Source organism: Hyperolius riggenbachi, chromosome 6, assembly GCF_040937935.1.
Source record: "Hyperolius riggenbachi isolate aHypRig1 chromosome 6, aHypRig1.pri, whole genome shotgun sequence".
Classification (NCBI taxonomy): Eukaryota; Metazoa; Chordata; class Amphibia; order Anura; family Hyperoliidae; genus Hyperolius; species Hyperolius riggenbachi.
Window position 1 is genome coordinate 275,046,576 of NC_090651.1, and position 21,593 is coordinate 275,068,168.

The 21,593-nt window shown below is 42.5% G+C and overlaps 1 protein-coding gene across 2 annotated transcripts in view; it reads left to right on the plus strand.

The window, feature by feature from the left end:
* Nucleotides 1-21,593, plus strand: part of SIK3 (SIK family kinase 3) — a 251,466-nt gene that overhangs the window by 224,918 nt on the left and 4,955 nt on the right. For both annotated transcript variants that reach the window (XM_068240911.1, XM_068240912.1), the window contains exons 21-23: nucleotides 3,668-4,455; nucleotides 17,898-18,064; nucleotides 19,168-19,300. In XM_068240911.1, the coding sequence (XP_068097012.1) occupies nucleotides 3,668-4,455; nucleotides 17,898-18,064; nucleotides 19,168-19,300 (1,088 nt within the window). The remainder of the gene's footprint in view (nucleotides 1-3,667; nucleotides 4,456-17,897; nucleotides 18,065-19,167; nucleotides 19,301-21,593) is intronic.

Sequence of the window (21,593 nt, forward strand, 5' to 3'; positions counted from 1 at the left end):
GGCAGCACGCGGACAATTGTCCGCATCACAGGGGCTCCCAGCATACCCGTACGCGTGCAGCTGCATACTGCGCAGCCGCATGCGTAAGGGTATGGAGGGAGCCCCTGCTCATGTGGACAATTGGCCGCGTCCGCCGGAAGTGACGGGACCCGGTACCGGCGGATCCAGGAAGCGGAGGACGGTGGCATGGGAGCGATCCGTGCGTATGGGGCTGGAGGAAGCCCCAGATACGTATATAATCTTTTTTCTGGGCCCTCTGGTTACCTTTAAGCATAAATGAAGTAAAGGTTATCGTGAGAAAATTATACTCACAAACATGGGTTACCACAAAGGCAACAACTGTGTAGGCAGGTGAGGAGATTAGACCTGTCCTCACTCAGGGATAAGAAGTCGCTCTCTGTAGATGCGAAAGGGGGTTGATCACCCCTCCACCAGGGGTGGACACGGTATAGCAGTAGGAGAACAGAGGCGCCAGCAGGATAAAAGCGGATAAAAATGTTAAAATTTGCTGGGAGGAAGTGATGGACTTAACTCCATAAAGCAGACACGAAAGACTGTCTGAATGGCAGCAATCACATTTATTAAATAGTACCCCAAAAAACTGCAACGCGTTTCGCAGGCCCAGCCCGCTTCATCAGGCAATAAACATGGGGACAAAACAGAATTTCGGCAATAGCAGGTGTAGCTGCGAAATTCTGTTTTGTCCCCATGTTTATTGCCTGATGAAGCGGGCTGGGCCTGCGAAACGCGTTGCACTTTTTTGGGGTACTATTTAATAAATGTGATTGCTGCTATTCAGACAGTCTTTCGTGTCTGCTTTATGGAGGTAAGTCCATCACTTCCTCCCAGCAAATTTTAACATTTTTTCCGCTTTTATCCTGCTGGCGCCTCTGTTCTCCTACTGCTAGTACTAAAAATGTACTGCACTAGGTATTTGGCAATATATCACTTCAAATTATTTTACGGTGCTTTTTCAGCATGGAGACAATTAAAATATTTTATTTTATGCCCATTTATGTGGTTTCGTACCAACACAACTTTACAGGATACCCTGCAGCACCCCTCTCACAAGCTCTCCTCATAGAGCTATGACTCCTCATACAGCTATGTGATTAAGCTATTGTGTTATAGAATCCGTTCTGGATGTGCATCTGACGTTCAAGGGCATAAAGGAAGTATTTGCATAGCAGTCTCGTCCTGAAGTGATTTATAATGAGCGGTAATTCTTGCCCATGTGGAGATGAAGTTTACTAATACTGAGTGTTTAGCTTCTCATGAGCAAGAAATGATTCCCATAATGCATCACTTTAGCACAGCAATTAAATGTGTAAATCTTTATTTTGTCTTATAAAAGCCAGGCATGAATCTGGGACCTTTGCTTTATAGCAGACTTGTATTACAGAGCCATGTAACCCTGTTTACAAATGGTTATTTAGGCTTTTTTGACTTCTGCCAGTGCATGGTGTGAATAAATATGGCTCCACGGTACATATTTTAAAGTGTGCCATTTAATTGATAAAAGATGTGCACTTTGGCCTTTCATAAATGAAGAATGCTCTGTGTGGCTGTTGTGTTTAATACCTCCTGAACTACTGACCTATACAGATTGGCGATTTTGACAGCTTTACAGGTGTGTGTGTGTGTGTGTGTACGTGGTTTTTCCCTTTAATGAACAAAATAAAGATATTTAGGATGTCCTCTGTAAGCAAACATTATAGGGACTAAGGGTTGTAAAGTTAATAGTAAAATATATCTGTTCCAACTTGCATACAATTTTAACTATTAGGATCGTTTCACACCTAAATGGCAATCATGACTTTGTGTCAAGATTTTGGCACAATTTGCGTTTTTATCCCGGTTCAACAGAACGAGAATCACAATGCAGTTGCCCCCAAAGTGTTGCAAGCAGTGCATTTGTAATTTATGCAAGTCACAAACGCTGCAGTGAGAATACCATAGGGATATATAAGCAGCAGCACTTTGCTGATCTCTGGCGAGATATAATATAATTAACTTAAGAAAGGTAATATTGAAATGAAGTTAAAAACCTACATGCTGGCAGGGCTGCTCAAATCCGATCCAGAAGACATCCAGGTAGTTGCTATCCGGATATCTCCCAGTAAATGTGGGCGGGGGGGGGCAATCTTGCCTGTCTGACGTCTTCTTTGGTCCGTCCCTCAGTGCCTCCCACGATGCGGTCCAAGCAGCGGTCACGTGATTACAAACACTTCCTCCTTCCGGGTTGAAGGAGGAAGTGTTTGTAATCAAGTGAAGCGCATCGTAGGAGGCGCCGAGGGACGTACAAAGATGTCAGACTGGTAAGATTGACCCCACCCCGCACAGGTTTACTGGGAGATATCCGGATAGCAACTATCCGGATGTCTCCCGGGTCGGATTTGAGCAGCCCTACATGCTGGTACACTTGGCTCTGCCACCGCCCCGGACCCCCAAAGTCCTTATGCAACACCAAGAGGGAGAGTACGGGTATTCACCCTCCCTACCTACCTTTATATAATTGCTGAATGCAATACACACAAGAAACTGCTCATTCCTAGCCAGCAATCCGCCATTTTATGTGGTCCACATACAGCTTGTCAGCCAATCAAGTGCAATAATATACACAGTGTCTGCAGTACCAAATCTAACCAGGAACAACTTCCTTTGATAGAAATAACCTTTTAGCACATTTAGAAGCAAAATACTTACGCAGTTAGGTGATAAATAAGTCATTTATAAGAAGTTTTGTGAATAGAGCCTATTGTCTGAAGAAATGTAAAATAGGATGTCTATCTCATATGACATCTGCTATTGCTAGAGCTTTCATGACTCCATCAAGAAGAATGTAGTTAAGAGATGACTAACGAAGAAAAAAAAGAGTGTTTAAAGTATGGAAAAGAAAAGTAAAAAGAAAAGGAAATTTGACTTAAACTTCTGCTGCTGTGTAAGACTTGTATAACAAAAAAAATACACACTTGAAAACTCATATCGCAATTGCAGTTTTGAATTGCTGTGTTATGCAATTTTCAGCAATTGCGTTTTGTGATTCCCAGCCCAGTGAAAATGCTACCTGCAGGACTCTTGCGATTGTCTGATACCAGAAACATGCCGCAGTCAATGTAGTGAGTAATCGTATAGGATTACTTGTGCTGCAGCGCTTTACTGAACACCGGCAAAGTGTGAAACGCGGGCTGAAAGTGCCAGAGTTTGAATGAGGCCTAAGGCAGTTTGTTTTCATTTGAGGGTGTGAGGTTGTGTCTTGGTATTGTGCTATTACCAGGAAATCTAGAACAGTGTTTCTCAACATTTTATTGGTATGTACCCCTTTTAAAACCCTGTACTCACCAAGTACCCCCTGCCATAGTAAACACTATCTCAAGTACCCCTTGACAAATATATATTTAATCGTAGTACATGATAATTGGTTCTAAGCAATTTCCAAGCATATACTATTGCTTCTAATTAGCTAAAATACGAATTTGGTGTTGTTTATATAGCATTTATCATTTTCTAAGATTCTAAATTTGTTATTCTTGGTTAAGTATATGAAGCCCGAGTACCCCCTGGAACCATCAGAAGTACCCCCTGGAGTACGTGTACCACATGTTGAGAACCTAGGATCTAGAACATTTAAACACACTCATGCATTTCCTCTTTATTTTACTTTCAGCATGAATGTGGGCCGATACTCACCTTCAACAAACTATGATCAGACCCACCTGCACCCTCATGTGTTTTCTGATCAGCAACGGGCTCCCCCCACTGGGTACACTACTCAAGGAAGTCCAGGCTACAACTCTCCTGGTGGGACTGGGTACCATCAGGCCTTGAAAGTTCCTCAACTAGAACAGTATCCTTCATTCCCACAAACCTCTCAACAGAACTACCCTACATCAGCTCTGCAACAGGCCTTGCTTTCTCCCACACCTAGCACTTACTCAAGACATCACCAGCAAATACCGCACATGCTTCAGGGTCTGCTGTCCCCACGACACTCTCTGACTGGCCATGCAGATGCACGGCTGCCCACCGCTGATTTCATGCAGCTTTTAAAACAACACCAGCAACAACAACAGGAGTTGAATGAACTGTTCAACCAGCACCTGAGTCAAGGAGACACAGGCAACCTTTCCTACCAGAGCCCCCCTGAACATTACCACAACCTTCTTCAGATCCGAGCACAAGAATGTATGCAACAGTCAACACCTACTCCTCCACCACCCAGATTCCACCCATCTATGCTGCATTCAGAGAGCATGGATGAGGACTGCTCTGGAGAGGGACATAGGATGATGGGTGATGAAGAGACTGACAGAGGTTTAAGCAAACCCCATCAAGAAACTGGGCATAGTGATTCAGAAACTCTTCTCGGGACACTTGTGCTCAGAGATCAGGAGCTGGGAGCACAACAGTATCAGCCACAAGTTTCATACAGCCGGACCAAGCTGACCAGCAGAGGTAAGAGAGGACAATGTGTACTGGTTGTTTAATATACTATTGTAATGTATATCCATCAGTGTTATGACATGAAATTATAGAGTTGAGGGTAGATTTTAAAGAAAGGAGCACTTGAGAACAGAAATGTCCAAAGTGCTTGTAAATATGCCAGCTGTCACTGCGGTAAATGAGTTTACTGCTTCTTTCATTATCTTAATGGCTTGTTATCAGTCTGCTTCTTGGACTCTCATCAAGAAGTCCTCAGGTCTCCAGCCTTTGTACACAAACATGCATGAGATCATTTAACCTCTGCTTGCCCATGGTAAAATCTTGTCCTGCTGGTGCCTCTGGATACAACAGAATGGTAATTGGTTACAAAGCAGTATTTTTCTTGTGTTAATTTGTCAAAATTGTAAAGCCGATATAGAATTGATCACTGCTCAAGAACACTATCTGCATAGAGCTTAATGTTCTTATGGTCTCCTTGTTCTCTGGTTTCTTCTCACGATCCAAAACAGTGTTCTCCCCAGAATTTTTTTCCAGCCGGGTGGCATGAAAAAGTAGCCGGGTGGGAAATTAAGGTCACAATGGGTGACCTCTGCTACTAGGGTGATGTCTGCTACTACTAGGCAAAAATGGACAGGGAGGATCATGCTAGGTGCTGCTCGCTAGGGAGAAGATTAGGTGGATCACGCTGGTTGTTACTTGGTGAGGTAATAATGCTAGGCACTGCCGATAGGGGTAGAGGATTACACTAAATGATGCTAATGGATTAAGAGGCATCTTGCACGGAGTGGTGCTGTTTTGATGGGCAATCCGATAAAGTGCTGCCAAAGCCGGATTAATACAAGAAAGGTGCTGTAGTCAGGGTGACTAATTTAGGCCCAAAAACCACACATGCCCACAAACTGTTCTGTTATCTCATTCAAAAAGTCACAGACTAGTTTTGGCTGACATGGTGGTAGTAAACCCCTGTAGACATGTTTGTTGTGTGTCTATGCTAAACATCATGCACTACAAAAGAAAATAAAAGTGCTTGGGGGTTTCTGATGTGGCTTCTCCCCTTAAACAAATTCAAGCAGTGGTAAGCAGACATACATATACAGGAAATACAGTATATGGAGGATAGAGGGGGTTGAGTAGAAAAAGTGAATACAAACTGAAGGGAAGAGGAATAGGTGTGAGTGTCTGGGAGGGAGAAAGATTGTCTTTGAGGGACAGAGTGTGTGTGAAAAAGACTGGGAAAGGGGAAAGAAAAAAAAAGAGGGAGAAAGTGTGTAGACAGACAGAGAGGGAAATGTGTAAGAGGGAGAGTGAGAAACAGACTAATGCAGGAATGAAAATGGTGTGAGTGCACAGCACACTGCAGGAAGTCTGCAGACTGATGTCCAGGACAGCTAGATTCACAGCTATGCAACGTCTCCGGCAGAGCAGTGGGGGAAGGGAAGCAGTAGTAGCTGCCTGTAAAGTTTTCTAATACCTGTTTTGGTCGCACAGAGATGGCAGCTGACAATCACCACAGGGATTCCATTGCTGGGGGACCATTATTACTGCTATAAGATAACCATCTGCCCTGCTGTTGCTCTCCCCGGCAGGAACGAGTTACACACTATTCTCTATGTGCTCTGAGCCTGAGCTCTAATCGGGGGAGGCTGGAGCACGTGCTGTGAAATTCCCTGCATGATAGGAAGACAGGAGGAGGAGAGCCCGTCCTCTGCACTACTCGGTCTCGGGCAGATCAGTGACTCCAGAGGGAACACAGCAAGTCCACGTTCTCTCAGCCCTTTCTCTGTGTGCTCCGACTCCTTCAAAGCTCCTGCGGTAGCTTATAATGTCAGTTCTGATACGCAGGAGCTGAGGAGGAGGGCGGAGATAGTGTTAGAGTGACAGCGGGCCAGCTCCAATGCCACAGCCACTGCACATAGTGCTGGATGAGTGTGGAGGACGGCATGCCGTAGACAGGGGGGACCTGAGACCAGCCGGGCGGGGACTGAGACCAGCCGGGCGCTCCGCCCAGTTAAAAGGCTCTGGGGAGAACACTGCAAAAGTTGACTGGCAGGTTTGTGGATCTCCAACCACTTAGGTAGTTTTTGTCCCTAATGGAACAACCCTGATGTGACTGGTCCAAGGTTCTATATAAAGGTCTACATCAAGTGGCAGAGTTACATAAGAATTTAATAGGACTTGATATATGTTAAGTGTGTTAAAATATCTCCCTTTTTTATGTTCCATCTCAACAGCAAATAATGCATTATAAACATAATGTATAAAAAAAATGCATTAAAAATGACTTCATAAAGCCCAATCTACACGATACGATTCTTTGTATGATTCTATTCACGATCCGATTAAATCCGACGTGTCCGATCGGGATTCGATTCAATTTGCCATTGTTTTGCAATGGCAAATCGAATTGAATCGAATCCCGATCGGACACGTCGGATTTAATCGGATCGTAAATAGAATCGTAATCGAATCATACAAAGAATCGTATCGTGTCGATTGGGCTTAAAGTGATCTAAGCAGCTCCTGGCTTCAAATAGCTGAAAGAGCTGCCATGTTTCAGGAGTTCAAAAACTCCTGCTGCTTTTACAATGTCTTATCCAGGCTAGGTGTGAAATTCTTCAAGTGCGTCTTATGTTTTCTGTTTGAAGTACAATGGGGAAGGCTCAGGGTTTGTTTGTTTGGTCAATTAAGTCTAATGAGGTGATTTCTTATCAGCCTTCCATCATCTGTTGATCTCAGTGCAGGTCCTTTCACAGACGCAAGAAGTGTGTATTTTAACCCTTCAATGTAAAAAGATGAGGTAAAACGAAAGTTTTTTTTAATAAACCACATTTTTAGAATGCATTTTTAATTTGCTATAGAGCTGCACTGGGTGTTAAAAATGATGCTCGGTTCACTTTAAGATTACCTCCCTCCCACTGGTCCCTGGTATCTCCCCTCTTTAGGCCACACCATTAGCTGTTCAGCCAAGAGCATCTCCATCCCCTTAATTTCTTTGTTCCCAATGCCTGCTTTTGATGACCTTTGAGGAGCAGGTGTTAGGAGCTTTTAAGGTAGGTCTTGGGATTTGAAGGTGGTTGTTTTTTTGTAGTTGTACTAAAAGTACAGCTATCTATTAAAGCTCACCTGAAGTGAGAGGGTTATGGAGGCTGAAATATTGATTTTCTTTGGAACAAAATGCCTGGCTGTCCTGCTTGATCCCCTGCAGCTAATCCTTTAGCCATAGACCTGAACAAGCATGCAGATCAGGTGCTCTGACTAAAGTCTGACAGGATTAGTCTCATGCTTGTTACTGGAGTGTGATTCAGCCTTGCATCAGTGGCTACAGTAGTCAAATTGCAATCTCTCTTGGATTGGCCATAATTTTGTGGCATTTTCATGATTTGGAAAATCGCAGGTGCTTTGGGATTGCTGCAAAGCGCCCATAGTAGGTCCCAGGCCATTTTTCCTTGCAGATTGCCTTTCATTCTGAAGCATTATTTGTCTTTCTTTTAGGTTTAAGATCTGCCCACAGATTTTCAATGATATCTTAAAGCACTGGTCGATTCTAGCCATCGATCGGCGGCCGAGTCAACCGTTTTGATCGAATCTGCTAGAAAGCGATGCAGCAGAAAGCATGATCGATCAGCAGATCGACAGATTTCCGGCCAATTTCGATCGCTTTGATTGGTCCGGATGGAAAATCCTAGTCCATAGGGTTGTATTGGATCAAATGGTGCAACACTGCATTTCGATCGAATTTCAATCGATTTCATTCTGAAATCTATTGAAATTCGATTCCTACTGTGTGGCACACATCAGATACACTACTGTCAGATTCGACCTGGAAGGCATCTGACAGAAATCTATCTGATGGTCGAATCTGCTACAAATCTATAAGTTTATGGCCACCTTAAGGTGCACAATAGTGATACAGTCTTGTATCATTAGTGGGCAATTCAATTCTACCACTTCTATGTAACATGAAAGGCTACCCAAAGTACAGGATCTTCTCAAAAAATTAGCATATTGTGGTAAAGTTCATTTTCTGTACTGTACTGATAAACATTAGACTTTCATATATTTTAGATTCAAATACACACAACTGAAGTAGTTCAAACCTTTTATTGTTTTAATATTGATGATTTTGGCATACAGCTCATGAAAACCCAAATTTCCTATCTCAAAAAATTAGCATATTTCATCCGACCAATAAAAGAAGTGTTTTTAAAACAAAAAAAGTCAACCTTCAAATAATTATGTTCAGTTATGCACTCAATACTTGGTCGGGAATCCTTTTGCAGAAATGACTGCTTCAATGCGGCGTGGCATGGAGGCTATCAGCCTGTGGCACTGCTCAGGTGTTATGGAGGCCCAAGATGCTTCGATAGCGGCCTTAAGCTCATCCAGAGTGTTGGGTCTTGCGTCTCTCAACTTTCTCTTCACAATATCCCACAGATTCTCTATGGGGTTCAGGTCAGGAGAGTTGGCAGGCCAATTGAGCACAGTAATACCATGGTCAGTAAACCATTACCAGTGGTTTTAAAACTGTGAGCAGGTGCCAGGTCGTGCTGGAAAATGAAATCTTCATCTCCATAAAGCTTTTCAGCAGATGGAAGCATGAAGTGCTCCAAAATCTCCTGCTAGCTAGCTGCATTGACCCTGCCCTTGATAAAACACAGTGGACCAACACCAGCAGCTGACATGGCACCCCAGACCATCACTGACTGTGGGTACTTGACACTGGACTTCAGGCATTTTGGCATTTCCCTCTCCCCAGTCTTCCTCCAGACTCTGGCACCTTGATTTCCGAATGACATGTAAAGTTGCTTTCATCCAAAAAAAAGTACTTTGGACCACTGAGCAACAGTCCAGTGCTGCTTCTCTGTAGCCCAGGTCAGGCGCTTCTGCCGCTGTTTCTGGTTCAAAAGTGGGTTCATGCTTCCATCTGCTGAAAAGCTTTATGGAGATGAAGATTTCATTTTTCAGCAGGACCTGGCACCTGCTCACAGTGTCAAAACCACTGGTAAATGGTTTACTGACCATGGTATTACTGTGCTCAATTGGCCTGCCAACTCTCCTGACCTGAACCCCATAGAGAATCTGTGGGATATTGTGAAGAGAAAGTTGAGAGACGCAAGACCTAACACTCTGGATGAGCTTAAGGCCGCTTTTGAAGCATCCTGGACCTCCATAACACCTGAGCAATGCCACAGGCTGATTGCCTCCATGCCACACTGCATTGAAGCAGTCATTTCTGCAAAAGGATTCCCGACCAAGTATTGAGTGCATAACTGAACATAATTATTTGAAGGTTGACTTTTTTTTGTTTTAAAAACACTTTTCTTTTATTGGTCGGATGGAATATGCTAATTTTTTGAGATAGGAAATTTGGGTTTTCATGAGCTGTATGCCAAAATCATCAATATTAAAACAATAAAAGGCTTGAACTACTTCAGTTGTGTGTATTTGAATCTAAAATATATGAAAGTCTAATGTTTATCAGTACATTACAGAAAATAATGAACTTTATCACAATATGCTAATTTTTTGAGAAGATCCTGTATATACTCTGTTTACCTTTCTTACTACATAGATTTGGTAAGATTGTACAACCACCTTAGGGCTACATACACACATCAGACTATAGTCTTTGGAAAATGAAAGATCACAGATCAATCTTACCACCCTTCATGTAGTATGAGAGCCATACTCTACACAGTCTATTCTATGGAGCTGAACTCCCCATCAGAAAAAAATCTTTGCAAGATGCTGCACACAAACATGCTGCACACACTCAACAGATCTGTAGCTGCAAAAGATCTGTTCCTGCCAAAAATCCATTCCTGCAAAAAGCAATGATAGTCTATGAGATCTGCAGATCATCATACACACATGATTTAACTGACATTCATCTGCAGATCAGATCCACCAGGATGGATTTTCAGATCTGCAGATGATTGTCTGATCTGCAGATGAATGTCAGTTAAATCATGTGTGTATGATGATCTGCAGATCTCATAGACTATCATTGCTTTTTGCAGGAATGGATTTTTGGCAGGAACAGATCTTTTGCAGATACTGATCTTTTGTGTCTGTACAGCATCTGTGTGTGCAGCATCTTGCAATGATTTTTTTCTGATGTGGAGTTCAGCTCCATAGAAAAGACTGTGTAGAGTATGGCTCTCATACTACATGAAGGGTGGTAAGATTGGTCTGTGATCTTTCAGTTTCCAAAGACTATAGTCTGATGTGTGTATGCACCTTAAGTCTGAGTATTGTGAAGACCAAATCAAGAACATTAAATAAAAAATATGTTGGGTGAGGGAAAGAACTAAATGAATTGCAAACAAATCATGAAAAAAACCAAAAACCCAAGAAATGGAATAATGGGCATGAAGTCACTGTTCAGTCTCTCACCAGTTTACAAGAATTCCACTTGTGAGAGACCAATAAAATCCTTTCTCCTTACCAAGATTCTATTCATTGTTGTGTAGGTAGTTCCTTTGTCAGTGATTAAGCTTCTACAAGATCACCTAATTCCATAATGGAATGTCCAGTTCTTCTTTTCCCTCATGCCTCTAGCATTAATTTCCTCCATTCCTCCATTTGTCTTATATGGTCCATATTTACTAGTTTATTTTTGTTTATTTCCATAATAAAGTTGAAGTATGTTTCCCAGTAAAGCCTGATACAACAGTTTAGTCACCTGCTGCTAGGCTCTTTGCAGAGAAAACCTATTCTGTCTTATTGAGGGTAAGGGCTAGTTTACACTACAAAATTGAAGAAAAAAAATCAGCAAATGATTTTTTTATTTTATTATGTTTTTTTTTTTTTTGCAATTTCATGTTCCTACACTTTTTACACAATTACCCCCAAAATACTACAGATATGCAAAGCACTGAAAACCACATAAAAAGCACTCCATTCTGAACTAACCCTAGGGGTTGGTTTCCACCGAGCCAGTGTGCGTCTTGCAGTGATACAAGTACACATCCGATTGCCTGTAGCCGTGCCATGCACAGCTATAGGGATTCGGGTGTATGCTGTGGTAAACTGCAGCATGCCGTCCGAATTGTGCCACCATTCGATTGAGGTGCCGGAATAGACAGCGTTTTCTTGCTCTAACCGCTTGCGGGGAAACATTGTAGGCCCTAAGTGGGTGGACAAGCAAGAGTGATCTTCAGAGTGAAATGGCAATTAGGCAAGATTTTACATCCAGTTTGATTGCCAATGACCGTGGATTGTCACCCAAAACGATAAATTCCTTTTAACCTTTCAAGTCTAAAGGTGCTCACTAACTACTTTTTTTTCCTTTTTTTTTTTTTTTTCTTTGTCCAATCTTACCATTTGTATTTAATATGAAGGACTACCTAAAGTATCCATTCAAAGTATATTCTCTAAGTTTAACCTTCTACTATGTAGAATTGGTAAGATGGGTCATAAAAAGATTGTATCACTTGTATTCACCCCAAGGTATCTTCAGGTCCTTGGATTACTGCTTTTCACTGACGTTATTAACTAAGTATATACATTTGGTGAGAGTTGGTTGAACATTTCAACACTTCTGTCACAGAAATGCGTTTTGAGCATGTACCCTGTACTGAAGATCTTCACCTAGAATTACTTCTTTGTTTTTACTGGGAGATGATGTAGGCAGACCATGTGTACCTTTTTTCCTCTTTACTAGTTTAACCTTTGTACAACTGAGTCAACCCAGGATCTCTGGATACTCATACAGTCCATCAGTGTGTGTTTGTGGTGTGGGAATGAAACTGATTAACATAATTCAGCTGTCTTCTTCACATTGTTCCTTATTGTTATAATTTTATACCCCTATTGATAATTTCTTAAATCTAGAATGAAACTGCACCTCTACAGAGAAGTTTATAGGGTTTTTCTTTTTAATTGCGAAAGTACGTACAGTTTACCGTTAAGTAATTGTGTAAATTATTATAAAAGAAAATCTATGCTGGATTAATATTGGTTTTATATCAAACAGTAGATGTAATATTAATCATAATTGCTGTTCACATACAAGGGCATTATTCCTCCCACTCACCCTGCCCACCGCTGCACGAGGTCACTCGAACACACGCCCTCCTCCCCCCACATAACAAAAGAATGCGGGCTAGCGATTGGTCTGTAAGTGTCAGCCCTGCAGTGTTGCCCACTCATACTGCTCCAGTCTTCTGTCTTCTGCACTGTTACAGTGATCACCCTCAGAATAAAAAAGCTCTATAGTAAGTTGTGGGTGGAGGTTTACATAGGGAGTCTGGGGACTCAGTAGTATAACTGTAGAATTTCCACTCTACATAGCAAGGACAGCATTCTCCTCCTCTCTGCTCACCCTTCCCTTAGGGCCCTTTTCCACTAGAGCGATTGTGATTGCTGAATCGCAAAATTGCAAATCGCTAGTGATTTTTAAATCGCTAGAGTTGTTACTTTATCATAGAAATCACGAGAAGTATTTTCCACTACAGTGATTCGATTTGGAAATCGCTAATCGCAAATCGCAATCGCTTGCTGGAGCGATTTTTACAATGAGAATGCAATGCAAATTAAAATCACAAATCGCAATCGCATAACAGAATTAATGAAAAATCGCAATCGCTGGCGTTTGTGATTTGTGATTGCGATTGCTAGTGGAAAAGGGCCCTTAATGTGGGAGCCACTCTAGATACTGAACTGATAATGGGCAGGCTCAACAGGAGATTCATCCACCTTGTTAAGTCACTGAAGTTGTGTTTGTCTGTGTAAAAGCTTCTTGATAAGGTGATATGAGATAAATCACTTGTAAAATACATGGTCACAACCCCATGCACTGACCACTTTCTGGACAAGACTGCGCTATAAGCTGAAATCTTCTGAGTTAGATTTAGCCTGTGCCTTCCCCATTGCAGCCTGAAGAGAGGGGTAATACAGGTAAAATTTGAAAAATTTGAATATCATGCAAAAGTTCATTTCAGTAATTCAACTTAAAAGGTGAAACTAATCTATGAAATAGATTCTTTACATGCAAAGCAAGATATTTCAAGCTTTTACTTGTTATCATTTTGCTGATTATGCCTTACAGCTTATGAAACCCCTAAATCAAAATCTCAGAAAATTAGATTATGGTGAAAAGGTTCAATATTCTAATCTCAAAGTATCAGACCCTAATCAATTAATTAATTAATCCAAAACACCTGCAAAGGGTTCCTGAGCCTTCAAATAGTTTGTCTGGTTCAGTAGAAATCGCAACCATGGGAAAGACTGCTGACCTGACAGTTGTCCAGAAATGCTGTGGGCAATAGATTGAAGCTAATGCTGCATACACACTTGAGATAAAAGTCTTTGGAAAAGGCAAGATCAGACCAATTTTACCCCATTCCATGTAGTATGAGAGCCATACTCTACACAGTCTATTCTATGGAGCTGCACTCCCCATCAGCTAAAATCTTTGCAAGATGCTGCACGCAAAGATGCCCATACACATTCAAAAGATCATTATCTGCAAAAGATCTGTTCCTGCAAAAGATCCATTCCTGCAAAATGCATTCATAGTCTGAGATCTGCAGATCTTCATACACACCTTGTTTAACAGGCGATCATCTGCAGATCAGATCCACCAGGATGGATTTTCAGATCTGCAGATGATTGCGAGATATGCAGATGAAGTCTGTTAAACAAGGTGTGTATGAGGATCTGCAGATCTCATAGACTATGAATGCATTTTGCAGGAATGGATCTTTTGCAGGAAAAGATCTTTTGCAGATAATGATCTTTTGAATGTGTACAACATCTTTGTGTGCAGCATCTTGCAAAGATTTTAGCTGATGGGGAGTTCAGCTCCATAGAATAGACTGTGTAGAGTATGGCTCTCATACTACATGGAAGGGGGTAAAATTGGTCTGTGATCTTGCCTTTTTCAAAGACTTTTATCTCAAGTGTGTATGCAGCATAAGGCCCAGTGCACACCAAAACCGCTAGCAGATCCGCATATTCCGCAATATGCTAGCGGTTTTGGGAGCTGATTTCAGAGCGATTCTAGGTATGTTTAGATAGGTTTTCTAAACATACCTAGTGGTTTTTGGTGCGTTTTTGTGTAGCAGATTACACATCTTGTTACAGTAAAAGCTGTTACTGAACAGCTTCCGTAACAAAAACGCCTGGCAAACCGCTCTGAAGTAGCGTTTTTTCAGAGCGGTTTGCGTTTTTTCTATACTTTACATTGAGGACGAAACGCTTCAGAAAACCGCAAACGTACAGCAGGAGGCACGTTTGCGGCTGGGCAAAAACCTCAAACCGCCGGTGTGCACCATCCCATTGCAATACATTAGCCAAGCGTTTTTACAGGCGGATGCGGCCGGCGGATTGCTCCAAAAAACGCTCGGTGTGCACTAGGCCCAAGGGAAGAGATCAGTAATCAGCTGCTCCTGTTCATTATTTTCATACTTGAATTTAGCTTATCACATGCTTACTTTAGGTTTGGTGATGATTTCTATCTGCAGACCATCGGGATTCCCATGGGGACCCCTTACGCCCGAACAGTGGCTAATATTATGTCTGATTTTGAGACTATTCGTTTTTTTGGGGATGGGGGCCACCATGGTAAGATCTGAGGCTACTGCAGATTCACTGATGATTTGTTTTTTGGATGGACGGGCTCAGAAGGGGAGCTGCTTCTGTTTTTCGATGAGTCTAATTCTGTACATGAGACATTGAAGTTTAAAATGGATTATAACGATAAGGTTCTACATTTTTTGGATGGGGAGGTACGGGTGAAAAATGACCAGTTTTGAGACTGAACTTTACAGGAAGGAGACTGATGAGAATGGCTTTTTGCTAGCTTCTAGTTGTCACCCTAAACCCTTCATCAATGGACTCCCTAAGAGTCAATATATCAGAGTGAGAAGAATCCTTTCATCTGATGAGCTCTATTGGAAGCAGTCGCAGCTCCTCACTGAGGACTTTGTCAAGAGGGGTTACAATCACAAGAGATGTGAGGAAATCGCTAGTGAAGTGTGTGGAATGGAGAGAGAAACACTAAGAGTGTATAAAACTGCAAAGGATGAGGAGGGTGTTGATGGAGTGAACTTCATCACCACTTTTTGTAAAGAATCTTCAATCTTAAGAGACATGGTCCACAAGTTTTGGCCTGTGGTGGAGGCGGATCCCCAGCTAATGTCGGTCTGCAGGAATCCCCCGAGGTTTGTGTATAGAAAGGGTAAATCCCTCCAAGACCATTTGGTATGGGCAGACATAGGTAGGTCTAGGGGCGCTACACAGTTGTTCCTGGGCACACCTAAGAAAGGCACTTATCCCTGCCTGCATTGCCAACACTGTAACAATATCATGAGAGGTCAGTATGTCTATCATCCGCGAACGGGCGAAGACATACCACTCAGATTTCGCCACCTGTGACACGAAAGGGGTCGTATATTTAAGTGCCCTCTTTGTCTGGCCTACGTTAGACAGACCACTAGGGACATCAAAACGAGGTTAAATGAACATAAAAGCAATATTAAAAAACCCCGTAAGGTCACTGATGCTGAACTGACTGATTAAAAGAAAGGATCCTCCGCTTGCCAGACATTTTGGCGAAAAAGGACAGAATGTCAGTCAGCTACGTGGCAAGTCCTGGAGGTTGTGCAGAGGCAGGAAGGCAGGGATCATGTGAAGGAACTCCTTAGGCGTGAGTCCTGGTGGATTGACAGGCTGAGAACGCAGTCCCCGGGAGGCCTAAACGAGGACTTTAGTCTCAAGTGTTTCCTATAATTGTATAGCTGTTCTAAGGGTTAAATTACAAATAAAAGCATGGACCCGCCCCCTAATGTTGGGTGTGGTGTGGTTCAGCGTGTCTATATAAGTGAAAATCCTGTGATTGAATCCAAGCACTTGATAAAGGGCATCCCGCCTGAAACGTTGTGCTGGTCATGTTATACTGTGTATATTGCTATGAAGCATAAAATAAAGTGAAGCATTGGAAAAGTTTCAGCTGAGGGTTGAGTTCCTATTGAATGTATGCATACTGGAGTTGTCCAGAAAACCATTATTGACGCCCTCCATTGAGGGAAAGCCTCAAAAGGTAATTGCAAAGGAAGTCAAGTGCTGTATCAAAACACATTAATAGAAAATTATGTTGAAGAGAAAAGTGTGGAAGAAAAAGGTGCACAAGCAGCAGGGATTACCACAACCTAGAGAGAATTGTCAGGAAAAGGCTATTCGAAAGCATTGTGGACTTTCACAAGGAGTGCACTGAGGCTGGAGTTAGTGCATCAAGAGAAACCTCACACAGACAGATCTTGGATTTGGTTTTGAAATGTCCTATTTCTCTTGTCAAGCTGCTTCTGAATAGCATACAATGTCAGAAGCGTCTTACCTGAGCTAAATAAAAAAAAATTATTGGTCTGTTGCTCAGTGGTCCAAAGTCCTCTTTTCTGATTAGAGCAAATTTTGCATCTCATTTGGAAACCAAGGACCCCGAGTCTGGAGGAAGAATCCAAGATGTTTGAAGTCCAGTGTGAAGTTTCCACAGTCTGTGTTGACTTGGGTTGCCATGTCATCTGCTGGTGTAAGTCCAGAGTCAATGGATCGGTCTACCAAGAGATTTAAGACCATTTCATAACTCCTTCCTCAGACGAGCTTTATTGAGATGCTGACTTCATTTTCCAGTTGGACTTGGCACATGCCCACGCTGCCAAAAGTACCAAAACCTGGTTCAATGACCATGGGGATTACTGTGCTTGATTTGCCCGCAAAATCGCCTGACCTGAACCCCATAGAGAATCTACGGGGCATTGCCAAGAGAAAGAAGAGACCAAACAATGCAGAAGAGCTGAAGACCACAATTGAAGCAACCTGGTCTTCCATAACACCTTAACAGTGCCACAAGCTGATGGCATCCATGCCAAGCTTCACTGAGGCAGTAATTGTTGCAAAGGGGGCCCAAGCCAAGTACTGAGTACATATGCATGATTATATATATTTTTCAAATATCCAACAGTTTTCAATTTAAAATCTTTGTTTTATTGATTTCATGTAATCTGTAATTTTGTGTTAATGTTATTTTTTTGAGATTTTGATTTTGGGGTTTTCATAAGGTATTATCATCAAAATTATAAAAAAGGCTTGAAATCTCTCGATTGCATGTAATGAGTCTATTTCATATATTAGTTTCACTTTTCAAGTTGAATTACTGAAATTAACTTTAGCACGATATTATTTTTTGAATGTCATCTGTACAGTCAGGAAGGTCAGCAGCCGCATCCACAAAGCGTGAGACTGACTGCCTGTGCTGTGGTCTTTCTTGATATGTGATCAAAATTTCAGGACATGTTTTTGCAGAAGCCTATTCCACATAGGCAACATTCGAGAACTCTGATTGTTAATCATTTAGATGATACTTTTAGATGCGTACTGGGTTATTTTTGGGTTCAGCTACAGCTGGTGATGAGTTGTTTTCACTAGATACTGACAGTCTCTCTTTTTTCTAGAACCAGGACCTTCGGTTAACTGCATGGACAGTGTTTCCCCTCCTCAGGTCATGGAGGTTCCAGACCACAATGGGGCCTCTTACCCTCCTAGGCCATCGCTCAGTGAGCATGCCCGGACCAGGATGTTGCAGCGGCACCACACCATCCAAACTAGTGATGATGCCTATGTATGTAATTTATCATTATATGGGGGAACATTCTACTGCTAACAATAGGTTTTTCCTCAGAGGCAGCAGCAGCAGCAGTGTAGTATAGTACCATGTTACCCATCAGTAAAATAGACGTTTTAAATCAGGATGATGCCATTTAATGGCTAACTTAGAAGAAAAGGAGTAACTTTCGGCTATGAAGCTTTCTTCAGACTATTTTACTGTTTTGTACGGAGTCTGTGGTATGTGATAACATAACACACAATGTGCTCACTCCCAGCTAAAGCACTTTCTTACCTTTATTTGGTCAGCAGGCGCCAGTCAGCCAATCAGGTGTACTGTCATACACCTTTTGCCTGCCATACCAAATCTAGCAGGAATTGCATACATTCGGTAGCATTCAGGTGGGAGGCTTGGTTGGACGTAATCGTAGATCACATCTTTTACAGAGACGCCCTGTGTAGGCACATCTCCCACACGGTCCCCTTCCTAACCACTTACCTGTCAACCGCATTCTGGAAGCTGCAAAAAAGAAATTTAAAATCACAAACACTGGTTCGCATTAGAGACTGGGGCCCCCGGCTGTCATGCGCACCAGTGTTTGTGTATGTGATGTTTAAGCAAACAAGTGGCCTAATCTATTTGTCATAAATTAGCTAGCATCCCTGTGAGACCCTCAAGATGTTGTAATTAAGGCTTCCAATGACATTTATTTATGTTTGCAGAACAATGTGTCTCCGGTTTAATGTCCAGTGTATATAAGCCGTGTGTTCTGAATGTTGTCAGTATACAGGAATCAAGTCTGAGGAAAGCTTCATAGCCGAAAGCTTACTCCTTTTCTTCTTGGTTGGCCAATATATGGTATCCTTCTGATTCAAAACTTCTTTCTTCAGAAGAAGAAATACTTTTTTTAAATGTAATGAAACTTTCATTCTTCATTAGATTGCATATGACAGTGAGGAAAGTTATTGAAATTATCACTGTTCCTGACATGTTGTGTTGACATTCACTGACTGTCATGCAGAGGTCTTAGGTTTGTAGTTAAGGAACTGTCTGGTGTAGAGTTCCATATTTGTTGCTTCAGTATAGCATGTCTTTCATTTCATTGTGTGTAATTTCAGGTGCAGCTGGACAACTTGGCTGGAATGAGTTTAATGGCAGGTAAAGCTCTAAGCTCTGCACGCATGTCTGATGTTGTTTTGAGCCAATCTTCCCTTATGGCCAGTCAACAGCTCCAAGATGACAAGAGTGATGGTAAGTGGGCAAAAATACTTCTCATTTGTCCTTGCTAATGTTTTCATTGTATGTGGAGGTAAGAAGAGCCAGTTTAAAGAGACTCTGAAGTGAGTCTAAATTCCCGTTTTGAACTAGTATTTATGTAAAGCACTATAGGTAATGCTAAACTGCCGCATCCCCGCGGCAAAACGAGGGGTTTATAACCCTCTAAATCTTCTCTACTAGGTCCGGGAAGCGCTTCTTCATAAAGGCAGAGCTTATGGCTGTAGCTCTGCCTCTTGGCGCGTCAATCCCCGCTGATCTCTGCCTCTCCTTGCCCTTCTCAATCTTCCTTTACTGAGAGGGGCGGGGAGAGGTGGAGATCCGTGGTGGATTGACGCGCATGGAGGCAGAGCTGCAGCTCAAAGCTCTGCCTCCATGAGCAGCAATATCCACTACCAAGAAAATTGTGGATTTTGCAGAGGGGATTTGGGGGGGTATAAACCCCTCGTTTTGCCGCGGGGATGCGGCGGGTTAGCATTACCTATAGTGCTTTACATAAATACTAAAAATGGGAATTTACAAGACAAGACAAGACAAATAACATTTATATTGCGCTTTTCTCCTTGCGGACTCAAAGCGCCAGAGCAGAGCAGCAACCACTAGGGCGCGCTCTATTGGCAGTAGCAGTGTAAGGGAGACTTGCCAAAGGTCTCCTACTGAATTAGTGCTGGCTTACTGAACAGGCAGAGCCGAGATTCGAACCCTGGTCTCCTGTGTCAGAGGCAGAGCCCTTAACCATTACACAATCAGCCTCACTTCTGAGTTTCTTTAAGTGATCTTTTTGGCATGTCACCGTGGGCATGCATTTAGACTTACTGCTTGAATTAAAGCAAACCCTAAGTGAAAATAAACTTAAGATATAATGAATTATGCAGCGTGTGTGAAGTTCAGCTAAGAAATAGAACAGTAGTGGCAAAAAAAAGTCTCATTGTTTACTAGTACAAGAAGAGTTACAAAAACTTCAGTTGTTATCTATGCAAAAAAGCTTCTCTGAGCTATTCAACCCACTGGGTCAATAAGTCCTGTCTTTTAAAGCACCTAATGGGGCCCATACACTTACACGATTTCCTGCCGATCTACAGCAGATTCGATCACTGTGATCGAATCTGCTGTGAAATCGTTGCGCAAGCGCTGACCGAGCGATTTCCGCCCAAAATCAATTGTTCCCGTCGATCTGTCTGTGCGGAAGATTTCGCTCGATCGCCGGGTGGTCGGGAGTGTGTTGATAGCAGGGTTCGAATGTCCGTCGGCCGACACTAGCGGCAATACTTTACCTGTTCCGCCGGCGCATGTCTACGCTGTCCCTTCTCCGCGCTTGCTTCACTTCCTGTCGGGGGAAGTTTAAACAGTAGAGCGCCCTCTACTGTTTAAACTTCCGCCAACAGGAAGTAAAGTGAAGCTGGAGCCCAGAGCGGAGAAGAGACAGCGGAGGCCGGGGGACTTGCGCCGGCCGGATCAGGTAATGTATTGGGGGGGGGGGGGGGCGGCAACAGCTCCACAGATTGTGAATCGGTTTCATAGTGAAATCGATTCACAATCTGTTAGCAGTGTAGGCAGCCAATAGATCCCTCTTTGATCAGATTCGATCACAGAGGGATCTATTTGTGCTGGTCGATCTGGTGGCAATCAACCAGTGTATAGCTGCCTTTAACCTATTTTGGTTCCTGGACGTAGAAAGTACGTCCAGGAACCATGTGCGCTACCGCGCGCCCCCGCGGCCGATCGCGCGCGTGCACGCGCACTCCCGGCCGCGGATTCGGTAGCCAGGGAATCAATGTATCGGGCTATGGTGCCCGATCACTGATTCCTCTCCCCCGCTGAAAAAGCGACAGCTTCTCTCGGAAGCTGCGCCTTTTCTAGCCGTTCCCTGCCCAATGCGCCACTCTTAAGCGTGTGTTACGCTTAGAGTGACGTCATGTAAACAAACTCATGGCCGCCATCTTGTGGCCAAAAAGTAATACTACAACTGAAAATAAAAATACATTAAAACGAACACACATTTACATTATAAATCTATTGTTTACCCCCCACCCTCGCAAAACTACCCAAATAAAATGTTTACTATAAAAAAAACAAAAAACATTACAATAAAAAACAAAACATGTAAATATTTACCTAAGGGTCTAAACTTTTTAAATATCAATGTAAAGATGAAATATTTCTATATTTTTTTTATTTTAAACTTGTTAATAGTGATAGATGCAAAATGGAAAAAATGCACCTTTATTTCCAAATAAAATATTGTCGCCATACATTGTGATAGGGACAT